The 20164-nt window shown below is 36.3% G+C and overlaps 1 protein-coding gene across 1 annotated transcript in view; it reads right to left on the bottom strand.

The window, feature by feature from the left end:
• The window catches only part of ace (angiotensin I converting enzyme (peptidyl-dipeptidase A) 1), a 35165-nt gene extending 15470 nt beyond the window's left edge, over positions 1-19695 (bottom strand). The window contains 7 exon segments of the mRNA XM_048170051.1: positions 2692-2864; positions 2942-3039; positions 4969-5160; positions 5251-5394; positions 8190-8277; positions 8369-8539; positions 19295-19695. Of these exon segments, the coding sequence (XP_048026008.1) occupies positions 2692-2864; positions 2942-3039; positions 4969-5160; positions 5251-5394; positions 8190-8277; positions 8369-8539; positions 19295-19504 (1076 nt within the window). The 5' untranslated portion in view covers positions 19505-19695.
• Positions 19696-20164: the final 469 nt, after the last annotated feature.

The raw sequence follows: 20164 nt of genomic DNA, 5'->3' as shown, positions 1-20164 counted from the left end.
CGCTGCATGCAATGTTTTTGTCATGAGACAGGAGTAACAACTGCAGATTATGAGTTACCTGCGGTGAGTCCGACATAATGAATCCAAAAAACACGACACAACGAATGCCGGTGGTAAACACTCGTGTTCCAATACTCGTGCACGATTTTTGGGAGGCGTTCCTTTGAAGTGAGCTGTGAAGGAGGGGGGCTGTTCTTACGCATGCGCTCATTTGAAAAACTCAGTAACAGTCTTTGGATTCTCAGTCGACGAAAAAATCCTCTCTATCACCTTTAAAGGGTTAGTTCACCAAAAAATTACCCTCATGTCATTCCAAACCTAAAAGACTTTCATTCATCTTCGGAACACAAATTAAGATATTTTAATAAAAATCTGAGTGATTCCTTTTCCTCTATTGACAGTCTACAACCACTTTGATGCTTCAAAAAGTTCATAAAGAGATTGTAAAACTAATCCATATGAATTGAGTGGCTTAGTCCACAAAATCAGAATCCTGTGGGAAACACTGATCATTTTATGAACTTTACTCCAGCATAGTAAAACAAAGTTCCTTTTAAGTCAGTAAAGCTGTTAACACCAAATTAATATGGCTTTAATCACGGTTGGAGGACCTCATGTCATCACAGAGAATTCCACCAGCAAAAAGAGTATAATAGTTTTTATAGAATAGGAGCATAGCAAAGCTAACAGGACATATTACTCATCATCACCACATAGTTTTTCTCCAATATGATTCGTTCTACATATGTGCAAATTCAGCAACCATATGACTTCTCTGTTACTAGCAAAGCAAATTTAGATCTGCCCAAAACATGGGTTTATTAGTTGATTCATTGATTACTCAATATGTCACAGGGCTATTAGATGTCTAGCCATGCCATGTCCCTAAGTTTCATTTCCCCTTTTGTTATGTTCAGATATGATTCAGACACACACTGACTTTGACTCAAGGTTTGGGGACATTTGGGTTTCTAAAGCATATACATGTTAATCCTGCAAGAAAATAAATGTTAGTTATGATTCATTTTAAAATTCTATAACAAATATTTTATCTGGCGCATTAATGATGTGTAGGTTGTTGCAAGCGTCACGTAACGTTGAAACCATTTCATGGAAATCTACAACACCCCCCATCCCCCTCCCTGGCAACAATATAAAGAAATATAAAGTCGTGTGTCCTGCGCCAGGCCTGATGTGGTAGTTGTGTACCTGTCAACAGAGGAACAGAAAGCTAGATTTTAAAAAAATATAATTTGGTTCCGAAAAACAAAAGTCTTACGGGTTTGGAGACATGAGGGTGAGTAAATATTAATAATAATGCTGTTATATTGGTCCCACTTTATATTAAGTGGCCTTAACTACTATGTTCTTACATTTAAATTAATGATTTGATACAATGCACTTATTGTGTACATACATGTTTTTACATTGTACTTATATTTGAAAAACACCTGCATGTAATTACATCTGTAATTAATTTCTGAATTACATTTATAATTACACTGTTGACCCATCCCTTACACCTAACCCCTACCCTTAAACCTACCCATACCACCAAAGCTTTCCCTAACCTTACCCGTATCTCAATTCAATAGCAGAAAAAGTGTTTTGCAATCAGTATGAACGCAATAAGAATTGTAATTTTTTGAGAAGTACATTTTAAGGCCGCTTAATATAAAGTGGGACCGTTAAATTTATATACCGCTTTTCTTGCTCAAAGCACTTTACATGGAAGGGGGGAATCTCCTCAACCACCACCAATGTGCAGCATTGGATGATGCGATCACCATATTGCGCCAGAACGCCCACCACACACCAGTTTATTGCTGGAGAGTGATGAAGCCAATCAGTATATGGGGATTATTAGGAGGCCATGATGATGGACAGAGGTCAATGGGCAAATATGGCCAGGATGATTTTTTTGAAGAACATCGTGGGATTTTTAATTACCACATAGAGTCAGGACCTCGGTTTAACGTCTCATCCACTTTTTGACAGTATAGTGTCCCCCTAATTCCCCATACTGTCAGAATTTTCATATTTGGGTGAACTAACCCTTTAACCCTAACTCTTGACTGCAGTGGCGTAGTTCGTTGGGTGTATGGCTTGTGGAAGTAGCTTTGGGGCAGTTGTGACCTAATGGTTAGAGACTTGTAACCCGAAGGTCATGGCATTTTTGCATCAAATTTGGGTCAAAAATGGACAAACCCATTGTTGGGTTACTTTTTTCAAATAAATTTTAACCCAAAGGTTGGGTTTGTCCATATTTGACCCAATTTTGAATATGAATAGAATGCAAGCTGCTGCAAGGAAAATAGAGAGAACTGCCTTGCAGAATTAGGCAGGTGGTGCTGGGGAAGAAAGAGGGGCTCTACAGAATAATAGACTTTGAATTTTCTTTTTTCTTTTCTTGATTATTTCACTCTTTGCTCAGAAAATCATAGTTTTAAACATGTAATAATTCACATTTTTATGAGGGATTTTCATCTTTTAAAATTGAAAGTCTGGGTCTGTGAGTGAAAAAAATCTGTAAAGGCATTTGAAAATTTTAATCAGGGTAATGGAAAGTTCGGAAGACTTTTTTAATGTGATCGTCATATTACAAAAAAAAAGTTGAAATCTGTTCTTTTTAATAAAAATCTGCCATTGTGCTGCAATATGAACTACTTTCCTGTGACATGATTCATGTACCTGAAGTCTTTGCGGTTGTAGAAGTCCCATGCAGAGGCATGGCAGACCACTTCCCTTCCATCAGTTGGTTTCTCCAGCATGGCCTTGTCCCAAAACTCAGGAGGCATTTCGATCAAACCCAGAGAGGTGAAAAACTCCTCAGCCACCCGGAACATGTGAGTGGCGTTATAACCCTATGGGTACAAATCACTTCATCACTCTCTGGACGGCTCAGGATATTAGTCATTGAGGTATAGTTCAGTTAGCTTACTTGAGCAATCATGGTGTCTGTCACATCTACGTTGGGTTTGTCAGGAAAAGGGACCATCATGTTATAGACGTTGTTCCACGTTTGTGACCACATGTTGCCTAACAGAAACCAAACACAATGAGAACATCACCACAAGTATCTTAAACACTTATTGTTATATATGATGAAAAAGATGTTTCACTTTATTTTGATGGTCCCTTTAACACATTCTGTTGATTATAAGTAACGTTGCACCTACACATCTACTAACTCTTATTAGTGTGTTAGTAGAGTATTAGTAGACTGTTAGGGTTAGGGTTAGAATAAGTTAACTTACAGTTACAGTTTACTTACCATAGTTACTTACAGTCAGTAGAATGTCTGTTGGGGGACCCTCACAATAAAGAGTTTGCAGATATTAAGCAGCCTACTAATAATCTAATAAAAGATAGTTGACAAGTTGGAAAGTTACTTATAGTCAACAGAATGTTTGAAAGGGATTATCAAAATAAACTGCTTTACATATTGGTCTGAATGTCTTTTTTCTGTCAAAGTGGGCAATTTATGGCCAGAATAAGCTAAAATTTTGACCATTTTATGCTGTATGTCAAAAGACTGGCTTTGTGAAACTAGTTGCATAATTACAGTAATAATAAACCATTTTACCCTTGTGAAAAAATGTGCTAAATTGTATTATATGTGCACTTGTAGTGTACTTCAAATCTTAAAAGTATATATTTTTTAAAAAAATGATGTACTTGCAGGTAATATAATATTAATTAAAAGGGCCACTTAAGTAAGCAATAAGGTACGAGAGGCTGTGCTGTATCATGAATAAGCCGTGACAGCACTAACCTCGAGTACCTTATTGCTTTTATAAAACGGTTACCACACAATACAAATATTAAAGCCAAAAATATGTATCAATGCAACTTTCATGAAGTAAACTTTCACTAAAAGCATTCCTTCTGCCGGAAAAAGTAGTCCCTGACCATAAACAGCAACAGAAGTTACATTATTACACCATCAGATGGCGGCAAAGACTGTCTTCATGAGTGTGTCAGTCAATAGCGAAGACTTTTATATTGAAAAGACTGAATTGTTGTGAACACGGAACAAGACGCAACTGACAAATCTTTGACTAGGTTGTCAGTCATGGGAAAACCCCTTAACTGTTAAAAGGACAAGATAATACATCGGACATTTAAACAGATTTTTTATTATGAACATCGGACTGATCTGAAGGAAAGTGCTAAATCTGAATGCAGGTAATAAACTCATTCACACAACACTCTTCTACATAATACAGTAAGCTTCAATGAACAATATCAGTTAATAACAAACAGTTTACTTTGCTAAGAGTGGTTGCTCTGGGTGTTGTGTAGTGATACACAGAACCATTGGGTGAAGCGGTCATAGCCGTGTTTTATCGTGAATAAAACACAGCTATTGACCCATCAGAATCAAAGGACAGGAACTAACCGTTTTATAAGTGTAATTAAAGATTCACTTTCATTAACTACATGAAATTAAATGCACATGAAATGTACTTGATTATAACTGCAGTGTGTTATTTGATATTACATTTCATTTAATACTTTTAAATATACTAAACTGCAACTTCATCATTACAAATGTGTAATTGAATAAATAAATAAATTACATACATGTTTTAATAGAAATGACATTAAAGTATATTTTAGTTTACCATAAATGTTTGTCAGTACATTTCAAAGTAACCATTCAAAAAGAACAGAAGTAATAATGAAATCATGTATAAAGATATATAAGTCCTAATTAAGTGGGTAAAAAAGCACCTGTAAAGTTCAACTAATTGAATTTAATATATAATATATTTTTATTAATTGCAAATAGCATGCAATTAAGTGTCCGAAAACATTACATTCAATTCACACTTAAGTATATTCTTTTAGAGTATATTATTTCTGTAATAAGTCCTTTAAAAAAGTATACTAAAGTGTGCTTCTTTTTCACAATGGATAATCATCAAACATATGTATTTTTTTTTCACAATCAATCGGACTCACCCAGAAGGTGGGCAGGGATGGGACCCTTGAGGTTGATGTATTTAGGACCATAGAAGTCGTAGAGCTTTCGGCGGACAAAGGCGTGCAGGTTTTGGTAGAGAGGTTCCAGCTGTTTAAACAGATTCTCTAGGTCTTGCTCGAAGTTTGGAGATTCATACCAGGAACGCCAGTATTCTCCTGTATCATTAAAGCCTGAGAAGAGCAGATCAGAAGAACAGGGTGTCAGGTCTTTCTTTCTTTATCCCCCGCCCCCCAATTCATCCAAAAGAATTACTCGCTCACCATCCATCTCAGATGCCTTGTTGCTGAGCTCCACAAACTCAGAGTAGAGGGATCTGAGTGGGACCCCTGAGGAGTTGTGCCAGCCCTCCCAGGCATACAGAAGCCTCTTATAGCTTCTTGATGTAGCCATGATTTCTGAGAGCTCTAAAAGACATATAAATAAAGTAAATGCATAATAATAAATGCTAACTAAACAGTTAAACAGTTTCTGAGTCTTGCAAATGAGCCCCAGAGGAAAAAGGGTGTTTGTTTACAACAGCGTTCCAGATTTTTGTGGCACACAGAAGCTAAATCAGTGCAGTTTCTCTGGAAAAAGCCTTGAAAAGAAGCTTTTAGGAGCAAAGGATACAAAACATGTTGACTTAAGCTTTGTATCTATTAGCAGGATCAATTAAGTGGGAATCAGACACAGCAGGCAAGAGTTGATAGACATTAAAACATTTAGTGTTGTGTATTCCCACTGGATCAGATTTACTACTGCTTGTTTGTGGCTTTTTGGTGTACGTGCATTTTGAAAAGGGAAACAGCACACATCCGTTGCAGTTATCCGCATGGTCACATGAATGTGACCATTGATTAAATGAAATGAGTTCACTGTTAAAACTGATGACAAACACCTGTCTTCAACAGATATTTTTGGATTTTGTATATTTACCATAGAGATGAATGATGGCATTAGCAAATGCAAAACTGTTGTTGTGTTGCATGTGACATGGATATAATGGTACACTCTTCAGTTAAAATCAACCTTTTAAGTTAGACTAAATAATTCAAATGCAACGTTCTGTTCATTAGGCAAAGACCTAATGAACCTAACACTGCTAATGTAAACTTTGTAAGGTTAAATGTTCAGAATAATGTAAGTGATGTCAAGTGGTGGAGATTTTTCAATGTTGCTTTCTGTAGGTTGCATCTTTATGCCAGTAGGTGTGACAAGTGACTGTCTTTATGAGTGAATCTTTCGGTAACATAGTGAAATTTTGACAAATTTTCATGGGGAAAAAAAGCTCTGTTATCAATAGTGTAGACTGTAAAACTGAACATTGAATTGATTAAATGAAATGAGTTCATTTCACTCAAATAATAATGAAAGTTCATTGTACAAAAAGTTGTGAAATCAAAATTTGATTGTAGTAAGCTGAATGTTGTGTTATGTTGGGATGAGGGTTCTGTTATGTTAGTTTTGTAGGGTTACCATTGAGGTGAAGAGTAGAGCTTGTGGTTAGGTTGAAGATGGGCTGCAAAACTTTAAGACCGCATATACTGTATGTTGTTTGATTATATACATGCAAGTATACAATGACAGTCTCTTTGTTATAATAGCATATGCTATTTGCTATCTAACATTTAACCAAGATCTGAATGTGATGTTTATGTAAATGAACTGTATGTAATTACTATGAGTGGGGCGAGGCTGAGAACTGTGTGAGCGAAGGGATGCCGGTGTTAATGAGAGACACCTGTGCACCACACTGGACTTGCTCTGCTTCAACGGCTCTTGGCCCTGCCCCACTTGTCACAAAAAAATTTAACTTCTTCTAACTTAAAAAAAAAATTAGTTAGTATACTTAAATGTTTTGAGGTAATAAGTTTCCTCAAATGTTTTCAGTATTCTGAACTTATTGAGTTTTACAGTGTAGAGATGTATGTAGAACAGCTCACAACAAAGTCACTTTCAATCCAAGCAAATTTGTTGGCCTGTGCTGCAAAACTGGTTGACCAACTTGAACCCGTTGTGAAACATGCATGGGAAAATATTTTACCCTCATGCGAAATTCCCAATTGCGCGGATACCTATTGAAATTACTGCATCCCCCCATGAAAATTTGCCTGAACACATGTAAATGTGACCTCAATTTGTTCAAAACACTGATTCTTTTTTTAAGTTATATTTTTTGGCTTTTTGGCTTTATTTAGATAGGACAGGAGGTGGACAGACAGGAAACAATGGGAGATGAGATAGGGAAATTGGATTGGGAAAGGACCTCTAGCTGGGACTCGAACTTGGGTCGCCCGAAGTGCAACCGCACCATACAGTATGTCGAAGCAATTGCCCATGCGGCTTTGGCTCTGACCAAACCAAAAATTCTGTCAGGAACAAAACAAATGGCTGTCTTTATGTGTGAGTCATTGAATCATTCACTCTTGTGTGTTGCTTAGAGATTTTGTTGGCTGAACAAAAATGAATGTTACTTAATATTAACATCTTGTATATTGTTAACTGTTAAAAGCAATATCGCACTTGCAATCAAGCTGTTTAGGCCAAAGACTTTATAAACAAAAAGATGGTCCACTCATTTTACTATGAATGGGAGAAAGTGCAACACACAATATGGCGGAACAAGTCCTGCCTTCTAAATAAAAGAGCCAGTCGCCAATGGGTAAAGTCATTGCGACACTGCACCTGCCGTTAGAAGCTCCGGTTCCTATAGAAACAGTCAGTGTTCTGAGATGCACACTTAGGACTGCACATGTGCATTAGCTTGGTCCAGCCTGAAAAATGCAGTTTTTTGTCACGATTCGAGTGTTTAGAATCAAAATTTATGAGACGGTTGTTGTCAGGTTTCATTGGTGATTTCAAATATTCAAATTTAATAAGCTTGGCAAGCCCCATTCAAAGAGATAGGAGCTGCACTTGCATGCCAGAGAGGCATTTCAAAGATGGCTGCCGAGTGAAATGAATTGTCTTAAAGGGACTTTGGTTTAGGCTGAACAACAACTAGTTATATATTGAGCGTCAAAATTGCTTGCCCTTTGTCTAACATTTTCACAATGTTCTCTGTTCAAATCTTCAACTTGATCAAGCCTGAAGCTTATATATAAAACATTAATTCTTTTGCTGCATTGCAAGCACTTGTATTTCTTTTTGTGTATGAATTTTCACCTTCACTTTGACCCTTACTGACACACATCAACAAAGTGTTGGGAGCATTTCTCACCAGGCTCCAAAGACCAGCATTCCTCTGGAGTCGGACACACCTTTGCAGTTGAGTAGATGCTGTCCATCTGGCTCAGAATGGTATTGTACTGAGAAAACAAAGAGAGCGATCAAAACAAAATCCTGATGCGTCATCAACAGCTCTTTCCTCCACAGCTTCAGTGGTGTATGTCAATTCACCCTCTCTCTTTCTGCAGTTGGGAGATTGGCGGGTCCCAGAACATTGATCTTGTTGATGATTTTCTTCAGGTCTGGATTAGTGAAGCTGTCCAAGAGAGATTCAGAGAATGTAGCCTTTGCTTTTTGACCCCATGCCTCTGTGAATGCCTGCTCCTCCAAAGACGCAGACACCTGCAGGAAAAGTGAAGAGAGTCTGATTATTCCATGCAAAATGAGTCCAATCATTTTTAATGAGAACGACTCTTATTAAAAATCAATTATTTTTCACAGAAATATAATAAATATTTCTCATTTAAAATCATTTAAGGTTTTCATGATTTAATGGATGAAAACTGATCATATTAATTTTACTTTTACATATACAAGTCTACAAAATGTCCCCACAAAGATGGCAATATCTGAAATCCTTTTACCTTGTTGGGGACATTTTTCGGTCCCCATGAGGAAAACAGCTTATAAATCATACAAAGTGATGGTTTTTGAAAATCTAAAAATGCAGAAAGGTTTAGGATTAGGGAATAGAATATGCAGTATAAAATCATTATGTCAAATGTCCCCATAAAACATGGAAACCCAACGTGTGTGTGTGTGTCTGTATTTATCAGTTAGAAAATCTTTATTACTAACGTAAACTTGCCTTTCAGTTAAGTGAGTCAACAGAAGTTGATTCAATAACCAATTCTATAATCGATTTGTTTCAGTGAAGGATGTCAGACTGATTTAAACTGGTAGTTGTTTCAAACTACTTGATTAAATGAAGAGGCTCATAAAAGTAATTTATTTGGGAATCTGACTACCCTAGTCGCACAGTACGTTTCTGTTTCACTAAGCAGAACCGGCTCATAAGAGTTTGTGAATGATAATCAGTCCTGATAGATAAAATCAAGTAAGCAAATCAAGAAAGATTACAGAGCGAATGCAATTTGTTTATTCATTCTGTATATTTCAGTAAATAATAGTCTTGTAATAGTAACGTGATGCTCTTGTGGGAGAATTGTGTCATGTTCCCATATCTCATTCCCTCCCCATGATTTTCTGTTCTCTCGGTGCAGTCTCTGTTAATAATCATTTCTGGCTCTTGCTCAATCCTAGAACAGTCTTGAGTTTCTTTCTGTCTTGTAATGTTTTCAATAAGAGCTTGGATTGCTTTTGCAGCAACAAGAGATAGAAATGGGGTGGCTGAGTTAGCATCATCCATCAATTTATCCTTTGAATCCTGACAGGAACTCATTTCTTTTGTGGAAGCACCTGAAACAATTCAGGCTGAGGTATAAAGCACCTGCTAGCTTGTCTGTGACAATGGCTTCGCCACCACTGTGTGCATTCTAAGATACTAAAGTAGGCTGCGGGGTGAGGAGAGGATATAAAGCTAAAGTTGGATGTTTGTCCAAGCATTGAGCTTCTCAACAGGATTTCTAAGCTTTACCAATGATTTACATGTTACTAAAAGGGATAGTTCATCCAAAAATCTTCATGTGCTTCTAAACCTTTATCCACTGCTTTCTTCTTTGGAACACAAAAGAAGATATTCTGAAGAATGTTTGTAACCAAACACTTTTAGTAACCACTGACTTCCATATAGACTAAATGAATTCAATTACAAAAGACTAAATTAATTAAATTGTTCAAAGTTTTAGAACAAACATGAAGGTGGGCAAATGATGACAGCAATTCAGCAATCCCTGTAAGACAAATAATCATTAAATATTTTTCAATGCTTTAGTGGAGCTCAGCTTACTGAAGTTCATTACAAGTGGACTTTCCATGAACCATGACTAAGAAACAAACATGTATTGAAAGTGCACAGTCTTTTCAAAAATAATGTTTCATGCATAGCTTTTCAAAATGTGATTTTGCATCCAAATTGAATGTGATGAGATAAAAAAAGACAGTGTACTGCAAAATTAGTCAACTGAATTGTTCTCATGAGCTATAGCGTGCAAGAACAGGCATACCAGTTAGTCAATTCACATTAGCGGTTAAACAGATCATTGTTGATCCTTGATCCGTACAGCCCAGGACCCATGGTTCCAAAAATTAACCATGGTTTTGTCATAGTAAAACTATGTTTTTTTTAACATATTAACTACCATTTGTATATCCACAACAAAACCATAGTTAAACTATGGTTTTTGTAGCAACCCAAAAACACGCACAGAGAGAGGCGCGTTTCAGATAGCGTGCAAAATAAATGACATTATTTTCATTTTTGGGTGAACTAACCCTTTAAAGTGACAGCAGCCTATAAAACTTGCTGTTGTCTATATGTCATGAATGTTAATCAAACTACAAAACACAGCTTTAACAAAGATTAATCTATATTAAATGTATACAGTGGACATAGTGTTGTTTTACATTTAATTATTAATGATTACTACAGTTAAACCTGACTTTATTTGTACCTTTGTTAGTATATATTGTGCATATGTTTGTAATTTGTGTATTTGTTCTTACTGATTGTTCACTTGCCTTTAATAATGTTTAAAGGCATTACTAACTTTATTAGTTAGGCTGGTAGTTTTTGCTGTGGTATCAGAGTATGTGGGCTTTTAAGTATTAAATGGAAAGCAAAGTTACCCCCACCCCAAAAATATTTTTTTCTTTGCTGATTCAAAAAATGAGTCCACTCCATGACTCAAAAAACGTAATACGATCTGAACCGTGAGTTTTGGGATCCGTTGAACCACTAGTTCACTTACAAATGATTCAAATGACTCACAAACTCATGAGTTACTGGTTTGAATGAGTCTGATGAATCCACTGAATGAACTCAGTGTCCTGCCTGTTACTGAATCAAGATCTGATTCAGTTGCTGAACTGCGAGTTCTCATTTCTTTTAGTGATGTGTGTGTACTGAAATAATCCAGTATACATTAACTAAATAACATAACATAAGTGATAAACAACTATTTGAATAGAATAGAATAGAATAAGATATGATGCATCATCACAAAAAGTTTGACCTGAAACTTTACCTGCAAAAAAAAACATATTTGTAAAAATGTTTTGCTGCACTTATAAAGTACATACATTGTATTATTGAATTTAATTTATTCTTTTGCTGTAAAATATAAGACTTTTTCAGTGCCAAATAATGATTTTATAGCAAATACTATTTGAATATACTAAGTTAACTTATAATTAACAAATTAACAGGAATTAATTCGAATTTTTACATTCACTTTCTGTTCAAATTCCTAACATTTTTAGTGTACATTCTTCTTAAAGGTTTATTGTTTCCTGGTCTTGGGTGCGTCATGCTTTTTTGATGTTTTACCGTGTCCTGCTGTGGACCGTTTGACCCCAGCATCCCTTCTCTGTTATGATAACCGCAGGGCGCATTGGCCCTGTCACAGCGGCTGCACTCATTAGTTCACGGGGTGATGCCTTTGCTGACCCGAGTGGAGATGAGCTCCCTTCCACAGTTTTTTTTTCCTCCATCACTGATTAACAAGCTGATGACATGTGCATTTATCTCTATTATCTCTCATCCTTCACTTGCTTGTTCACACTCTGTTTTCCACAGAGATAAAGACAGCTAGCTTCTTGTTTTTCCACCTCTTCTTCCAAGGTCCCATTTGTTCTGTCATGTTTATGCAAGAAAGCGATAAGTCGTAATAGGGCGAAATAGTTCAAGGCTTGACATAAAACAGTAAAATAATAACTTGTGACTGATACCATCAAAAGGGTGATGAGCTTTAGAGCTCAAGCATGTGGCACTTGGCTCTGAATCATCCATGCAAACCTCCCTAAACACTTTCCTGAAACACTCTCTCTAATCTTGGCAGATGTTTGATGGGTATGGAATGTGAGTTTTCAGAGCAGATTGTACTCGTTTTCCACCTCATTGTGTCCTTGAAGGATCCAAACACTTTTTAAAGATGCCTGCGTGTGCGCTTTCTGAGAGCTTTATTTTTAGAGGCTAATTAAAAGACTGATTCTGTTTGATCTGATGCACTGACTGCCCTCACTCAATACAGAAGTGAAATTATGGGCTACACATGGCCACTATGCCACAGAAAGCGAGCGGAGAGAGCGAGTGCTTCTAATGTATGGGAGTGGCGTGGCAGTAAAGGGGATTGTGGACTTGGCTGCATGAAAAATGCCGACTCAAGGGACACATTTACATAAACAATTCAGGGTTTTTTTTTTTTCATAGACATCTGGCACAAATCAGATATTTGGCATCTGATTTAGGCCATTTTAAATGTGGTTCTACTGTTGCACATTTTAAAAAATAATTCAGTAAATATCACAAAAATAAGTACTTTACAACCTTAATAAAATCTCTGAATAGTGATCGATTGTGGTAGATTACCAAAATAAATGCCTAAAAATTCAACAGTTAATTTATTTCACAAAAAGAAATGAGCAGGTTGACTTACAAATTATATGTTTAAGCTATACTTAAAGGGATAGTTCACCCAAACTATTACTTCACCCAAACATTAAACTTTCGTTCATCTTTGGAACACAAATTAAGATATTTTTGATGAAATCTGAGAGATTTCTGTCCGTCAGTTGACAGCTACACAACTACCACTTTGACGCTTCAAAAAATTCATAAAGAGATTGTAAAACTAATCCAAATGAATTGAATGGTTTAATCCCAATTATCTGAAGAGACATGATCACTTTATATGATGAACATATTGAATTTATCTTTTAATCACATATAAACATTGATCAGTGAACATAAACAGAAGCTCAACCGAACCTGCTTGATGTGCGAGAACAAACTTCTTGCGGAAGCTCAAACATGCTGCGTTTTTTTTCTCTTCAGAAAATTTGTACTAAACCACTCAATTAATATGGATTAGTGTTACGATCTCTTTATGAAGTTTTTGAAGTGTCAAAGTGTCAGTTGCATACCTGTCTATGGAGGGACAGAAAGCTCTCAGATTTCATCAAAAAGATATTCATTTGTGTTCTGAAGATGAACGAAAGTCTTACAGGTGTGGAATGACATGAGGGTGAGTAAATAATGATAAAAGAGTTTTCATTTTTGGGTGAACTAACCCTTTAAGATTTTTGTTAAATTTCAGTCACATGCAAATAGAGGGAAATCTGCTTTTCCCAGCATTCTTTAATATAGACTAAGGAGCATAAATGTTTAACTATTATTATTATTTTGTGTGTTTTTGAACAAGATTAATATAGGAGGTGATATATTAGTGTTTAATGTTATTTTGCAGTTTTGGGATTACCATTGTGCCTGTGGCTAGGTCGAGGACAAGCTAAGAGAAATTAATAATGTACAAACTGCATATTGCTTTATATTGAAGGGTTAGTTCACCCAAAAATGAAAATTCTGTCATTTATTACTCACCCTCATGCCGTTCCACACCCGTAAGTCCTTCGTTAATCTTCGGAACACAAATTAAGATATTTTAGTTGAAATCCGATGGCTCCGTGAGGCCTTCATAGGGAGCAATTACATTTCCTCTCTCAAGATCCATTAATGTACTAAAATCTTATTTAAATCGGTTCATGTGAGTACAGTGGTTCAATATTAATATTATAAAGCGACGAGAATATTTTTGGTGCGCCAAAAAAAACAAAATAACGACTTATTTAGTGATGGCCGATTTCAAAACACTGCTTCAGGAAGCATCGGAGCACAAATGAATCAGTGTATCGAATCATGATTCGGATCGCGTGTCAAACTGCAAACGGCTGAAATCACGTGACTTTGGCGCTCCGAACAGCTGATTTGATACACTGATTCATTTGTGCTCCGATGCTTCCTGAAGCAGTGTTTTGAAATCGGACATCACTAAATAAGTCGTTATTTTGTTTTTTTGGCGCTCCAAAAATATTCTCGTCGCTTTATAATATTAATATTGAACCACTGTACTCACATGAACTGATTTAAATATGTTTTTAGTACCTTTATGGATCTTGAGAGAGGAAATGTCATTGCTCACTATGAAGGCCTCACGGAGCCATCGGATTTCAACTAAAATATCTTAATTTGTGCTCCGAAGATGAACGAAGGTCTTACGGGTGTGGAACGGCATGAGAGTAAGTAATAAATGACAGAATTTTCATTTTTGGGTGAACTAACCCTTTAACTCTTTCCCCACCATTGATGGAATTTTCAGGCAATCCATGTTTTCACTCTTATACAGTAGGGGCTGCTGTTATGCATCTTCTGAAAGAGTACAGAATCTTCTGATCAAAACATAGGTGAAGAAGCAGAACCATTGCTTATGCACATATAAAATAACATGATCATCAAATATTAAACTGACATAGTCTTTGCCAAAAACGTGATTTTTCTCAGCTTTTTGCCCAAAATGTTGCGTTTTTTACAAAACTTTACCCACATTCAAGTGTTGATTAAAAAAAGAATGCATGAAGTTAGATTAAAAAATAAAAAATGTTTGTTTAAAAGCAGAGGCTCTGTTCTTTGTTTTAATATTTTACATGTTCAGATATTCATACAACAAAATAATCTGGGGACCATTAAAAGGTTTAAAAGGTTAAAAGGTTAGTTCACCCTAAAATGAAATTTCTGTCAATAAGTTCTCACCCTCATGTCGTTCCAAACCCGCAAGACCTTTGTTCATCTTCAGAACACAAATTAAGATATTTTTAATGAAATCCAAGAGTTTTTTTTAATCTCCCATAAAAAGCAATGAAATTACACATTCAAGGTCCAGAAAAGTAGTAAAGACATCATTAAAATAGTCAACGTGACTACAGTGGTTCAACCTTAATGTTGTGAAGTGACGAGAATACTTTTTGTGCATAAAAACGAAAAAAAAAAGAATGAGAAATTTCATTTTTGGGTGATAGAAGAGTTGCCACTTCCTTTAAGTATTTGTAAAATTATCAAAAGAAAATGTCATTTGAAATGTTTACGCACCTAAATCAGCCAAAAAACAAGGTTTTATCATAATAATGTAATAGAGGAGTTTTGACTCATGCATTTTATTTGCTTAAAACTATTCTTTATCACTATCATCTTGGGTGCCGCCATATTTGCATGATGTCATGCACTGCATCACAGTCTATTTGGAGTTGTGGCTTTCAGCATGAGTTTCCAGTTCAAGTGACACACTGTTGCACCTCTACAAGCTGCTTGGAAGTTGGAAATTCCAACTTTCTCCTCTAAAATGGCATTTGCACACATAAGCTGCTTTTCCTGTGCTCTATAAATCGCTGCAGTCCTCAACATCAGCATATGCTACATTAGCATAACCTCCATCATGCATCTGTTGAATACACAGCACCAAGATGCCTGCAGTCATGATGACTGCGAAACCAAAAATATCTGCTCCAGCAACCATGACCGGGTGTACTGTGACCAAGCTCTCTGTGGAACGAGTGCAGCGGGTGTGTTGCTTTCATACAATGCTGCTTTATCTTCATACGCAGTCAGAGTGAGCCTCGCTCACAGCAACAACCTGGCCTGCCACCTCCAATAGAGGTGCCCGAAACGGAGGCTCTTTGATCACCTCGTTTGATGTGTTTGAAATAATAGACATCACACCAGGCATTGCTCAGGTTCTGCCCAGCTTTCTGTCAACTTGTTTTGCGGCCTTTTTTGTTGAGGTTTCATTCAGATGTTTAGCAGCGAGTGCGGTGCCAGCATCCATTTGAAAAACTGTGAGCGAGTGTTGAGACAGCTGTGAAATAGTGTTGAGACAGCTGTCTGAAAGAGGCGTGTGTATGTGTGGGAAGAGCAATGCTGACCACCTCGCCTCTGCATTGATCACACTGGCATTCATTGGTAGTTCACTTTAGCTCAGTTCCAGTAAATAATCTTGAGAGATACAACTTTTGATAATTTTGATAAAGCATTATTTAAGTTTACTAAATGCTTTAGGAACCAAATGAAACCTTATTGTAAAGTGTTACCATTTTTATCTGGTATTGTCAATATTTACCTTATTTTTACACTAAAATGCTGGGTTAAAAACAACCCAAGTTGTGTTAAATATGGAACATTTAACCCAGCGGTTGGGTTAAATGTTTGTCCAACACACTAGGCAGTTTTATTTAACCCAACTATTGACTAAAAATTACTATATGGCTGGCTTAAAATGAACCCAAAATTAAAAATCAGACACAATATTACTAGAGGCTACAATAATAATCAGAAAGGAGAAAATGTTTAATTATTATTCATTAAACTTAATAATAAATGTTTATTTATTAGACATATTAATAAATGTTAATTTCCAACGTATTTTCGGTTCATTTTAAGTAAGCGATACAGTAATTTTTAAACAATAGTTGAGTTAAATAAAACTACCCAGCAGGTTGGGCAAACATTTAACCCAACCACTGGGTTAAAACAACCCATTTGCTGGGTTTGTCCATTGTCAACCCATGCTTTTGGTTTTTAACCCAACATTTTTTAGAGTGTAGAAGTGAATTTAACAACATTAGAATACGGTATGAAAAATGGATACTAATTTTGAGATATGCCTAAGATTGTATATGGCAGTGTTTTAAATGTATTAGAGCTATTAAAAACAAACTTTTAGCAAGTTTTAGATGATGACCAAGGTTATTAAATGTACACTCTAAAAAATGCCGGGTTATAAACAACCCAAGTTGGGTTGGAAATGGACAAACTCAGCGATTGGGTTCTTTTAACCCAGCAGTTGGGTTAAATATTTGCCCAACCAGTAATTAAAAAATTCTGTATTGCTTGCTTAAAATGAACCCAAAATATGATGGACATTAGCATTTATTAATATGTTTAATAAATTATCATTTATTAATATTGTTTAATTATTATTCATTAGACTTAATTATTTATGAAATTACTTATTAATAAATGTTCACCTTTTGATTATTATTGTTGCCTCTAGTAATTAGTAATTGATTTTTAAAATAATCTATTTTGGGTTCATTTTAAGCCATAAAGTAATTTTTAAACAATAGTTTTTAACAATTTTTAAAGGTGCCCTAGAATGTTTTTTCACAAGATGTAATATAAGTCTAAGGTGTCCCCTGAATGTGTCTGTGAAGTTTCAGCTCAAAATTAAAAGATTTTTTTAAATTCATTTTTTTAACTGCATATTTTGGGGCATCATTAAATATGCACCGATTCAGTGCTGCAGGCCCCTTTAAAAGCCTCACGCTCCCCGCCCCCGAGCTCGCGACTATAAAACAGTGCATAAACATAAAAGTTCACACAGCTAATATAACCCTCAAATGGATCTTTACTAAATGTTTGTCATGCGTGCTGCATGCATGCGTCGGATCATGTGAGTATAGTATTTATTTGGATGTTTACATTTGATTCTGAATGAGTTTGAGGCTATATGCTCTGTGGCTAACGGGCTAATGCTACACTGTTGGAGAGATTTATAAAGAATGAAGATGTGTTTGTGCATTATACAGACTGCAAGTGTTTAAAAATGAAAATAGCGACGGCTCCGTGAATACAGTAATAAACGATGGTAACTTTAACCACATTTAACAGTACATTAGCAACATGCTAACAAAACATGTAGAAAGACAATTTACAAATATCACTAAAAATATCATGTTATCATGGATCAGTTATTATTGCTTATCTGCCATTTTTCGCTATTGTCTTTGCTTGCTTACCTAGTCTGATGATTCGGCTGTGCACAGATCCAGACGTTAATACTGGCTGCCCTTGTGTAATGCATTGAACATGGGCTGGCATATGCAAATATTGGGGGCGTACATATTAATGATCCCGACTGTTACATAACAGTCGGTGTTATGTTGAGATTCGCCTGTTCTTCGGAGGTCTTTTAAACAAATGAAATTTACATAAGAAGGAGGAAACAATGGAGTTTGAGACTCACTGTATGTCATTTCCATGTACTGAACTCTTGCTATTCAACTATGCCGAGGTAAATTCAATTTTCAATTCTAGGGCACCTTTAACAATAGGGTTAAATAAAACTTCCCAGCATGTTGGGCAAACATTTAACCCAACTGCTGGGTTAAAACAACCCAATCACTGGGGTTTGTCCATTTCCAACCCAACTTGAGTTGTTATTAACCCAGCATTTTTTAGAGTGTAGAATTTACAGTTGATTCTTTTCATTTTATTTTCTTCAAATGAACAGTTTATTGGTTATATGCCATTACAACGTCCATAAAATTATTATTGGCTCATCGGAATATCATAAATCTGAAATATGATCTGTTAGCAATTGCATAACATGAGTGGGACTTTTACACTATGGAATGCGCAACACTTAACATCCCACAGGGAAGAAAATCCCAAATGGGGTTTTAGCATCTCAATTGCTTCTCCTTGACAGCGTTGATATTGAACAGAGAGCAAATGGAGACTTTTGTGTAAGTCTTCTCAGATTCTTCTTTTGAGAAACCGCCCCAGTTATTGCCTGTTTATTTATAGAAATCTCTTGCTCTTCAATCAGATGTCAGAGATCTCAACACCAACTCAAATGTTTCTCATCAAATTCTTAAAAAAAAAAAAAAAATGTTTTGAGCTATGCTAACCAACATTCATTTTAATTCAACTATATTCTCTTACTTAATGCAATTTTTTTCTGAGAGAAAGTTGCTAATTCCTAAGCTCTGAAAGAGTGGGAAAAATGAGGACTGGTGGGAGTATTGTAATGATTAGTCATGTCATTTAACTCAACTGTTACACAGAATGTTACTCAGTAATCTCACAGGTCCATGGTCCTTCCCTTTAGTGAAGCTTTACAAGAGTCCTATAAAACTATAAATATGAATATAAAAACCACTGGAAGACATAAAATGTATAATGCTCTCTCATGAGTTGTTTAATTATTACTTGGCGGTCCAAAGAGCCGTTGAAATGGCTGATTTATCAGTCCCATATGCAAAACAGGCAGTCGTGAATTACATTACATCAAGTTGCACCCTGGCAGCTGTACCCTGTCAGACTGGAAGCAATTTTACTGGATGTCTGTAAAACACATTGACTTTTACCTGCAGTTGGGAATTGTGTTCAGTCAGGTTGGTGTTGTAGTTCCAGCTGGCCTCTGTGCTGAAGTAAAAGACCTCCTCGGCGGTTGAGTTGTAGTCGCTCACGAAGCTCTCAGCCCCTGCCTCTGTCATAGGATAATCCCCCGGCATCCACTCGGGTTTCAGAGCTGCGCTCGTGCTGATGAGAGTCAGCAGCACCACTGCCCGGTGCATAATGGACTACAGCTGCGACGTGAGGAATGGGAAAAGTGCAGGAATCAAAGTTCCCGGAGGAGCCGTCTTCACACGCTCACTGCTGGATGCTCCCGTCAAGTGGATGTTTCCTATCTCTGTCCTTCTCTCCCCCTTCCCCCTGTTAATCAGGCACAGAACAATCACAGTCGGCTCTTTTAAGTGCCAGTTTAACCCAACCCACCCTCTCTCTTGGAGGATACACACAGTTCCTCGCATTCTCTCCTTCTGTCCCTCCTACTTTCTCCTTTCCCCTTCCTCCCCTCTCCCAGGCTCTCACTCTACCTGTCTCTCCTAACTTCTACTGGACAACCGGTTCTGATAGAAAGAAAAATCATTTTTTAACATCTAAGTGGTTTTTCCAAGACAGCAATGAGATTCTCAGACCCTATAATTTTGCATGCTTTTCAGTAAACTTCTTAACAGTGTCTCTAAGTATGTAGAGGTTTCTTAAGATCCCAAAGTCTCAATCAAAATTCTTAATATGAACTGATTTCGTCTAAGAACAAATGATCACACTGGCATTCATTGTTAGTTTCACATTTGCTCAGTTCCATTAAATATTCTGAAGATATAAAACTTTTAATAATTAACATTATTTAAGTTTATTTAAATGCTTTAGATGTATTTTTCAGTGTTCAT

The sequence above is a fragment of the Megalobrama amblycephala genome, linkage group LG20 (assembly GCF_018812025.1).
Source record: "Megalobrama amblycephala isolate DHTTF-2021 linkage group LG20, ASM1881202v1, whole genome shotgun sequence".
Classification (NCBI taxonomy): domain Eukaryota; kingdom Metazoa; phylum Chordata; class Actinopteri; order Cypriniformes; family Xenocyprididae; genus Megalobrama; species Megalobrama amblycephala.
This window is presented reverse-complemented; position numbering and strand designations above follow the sequence as displayed.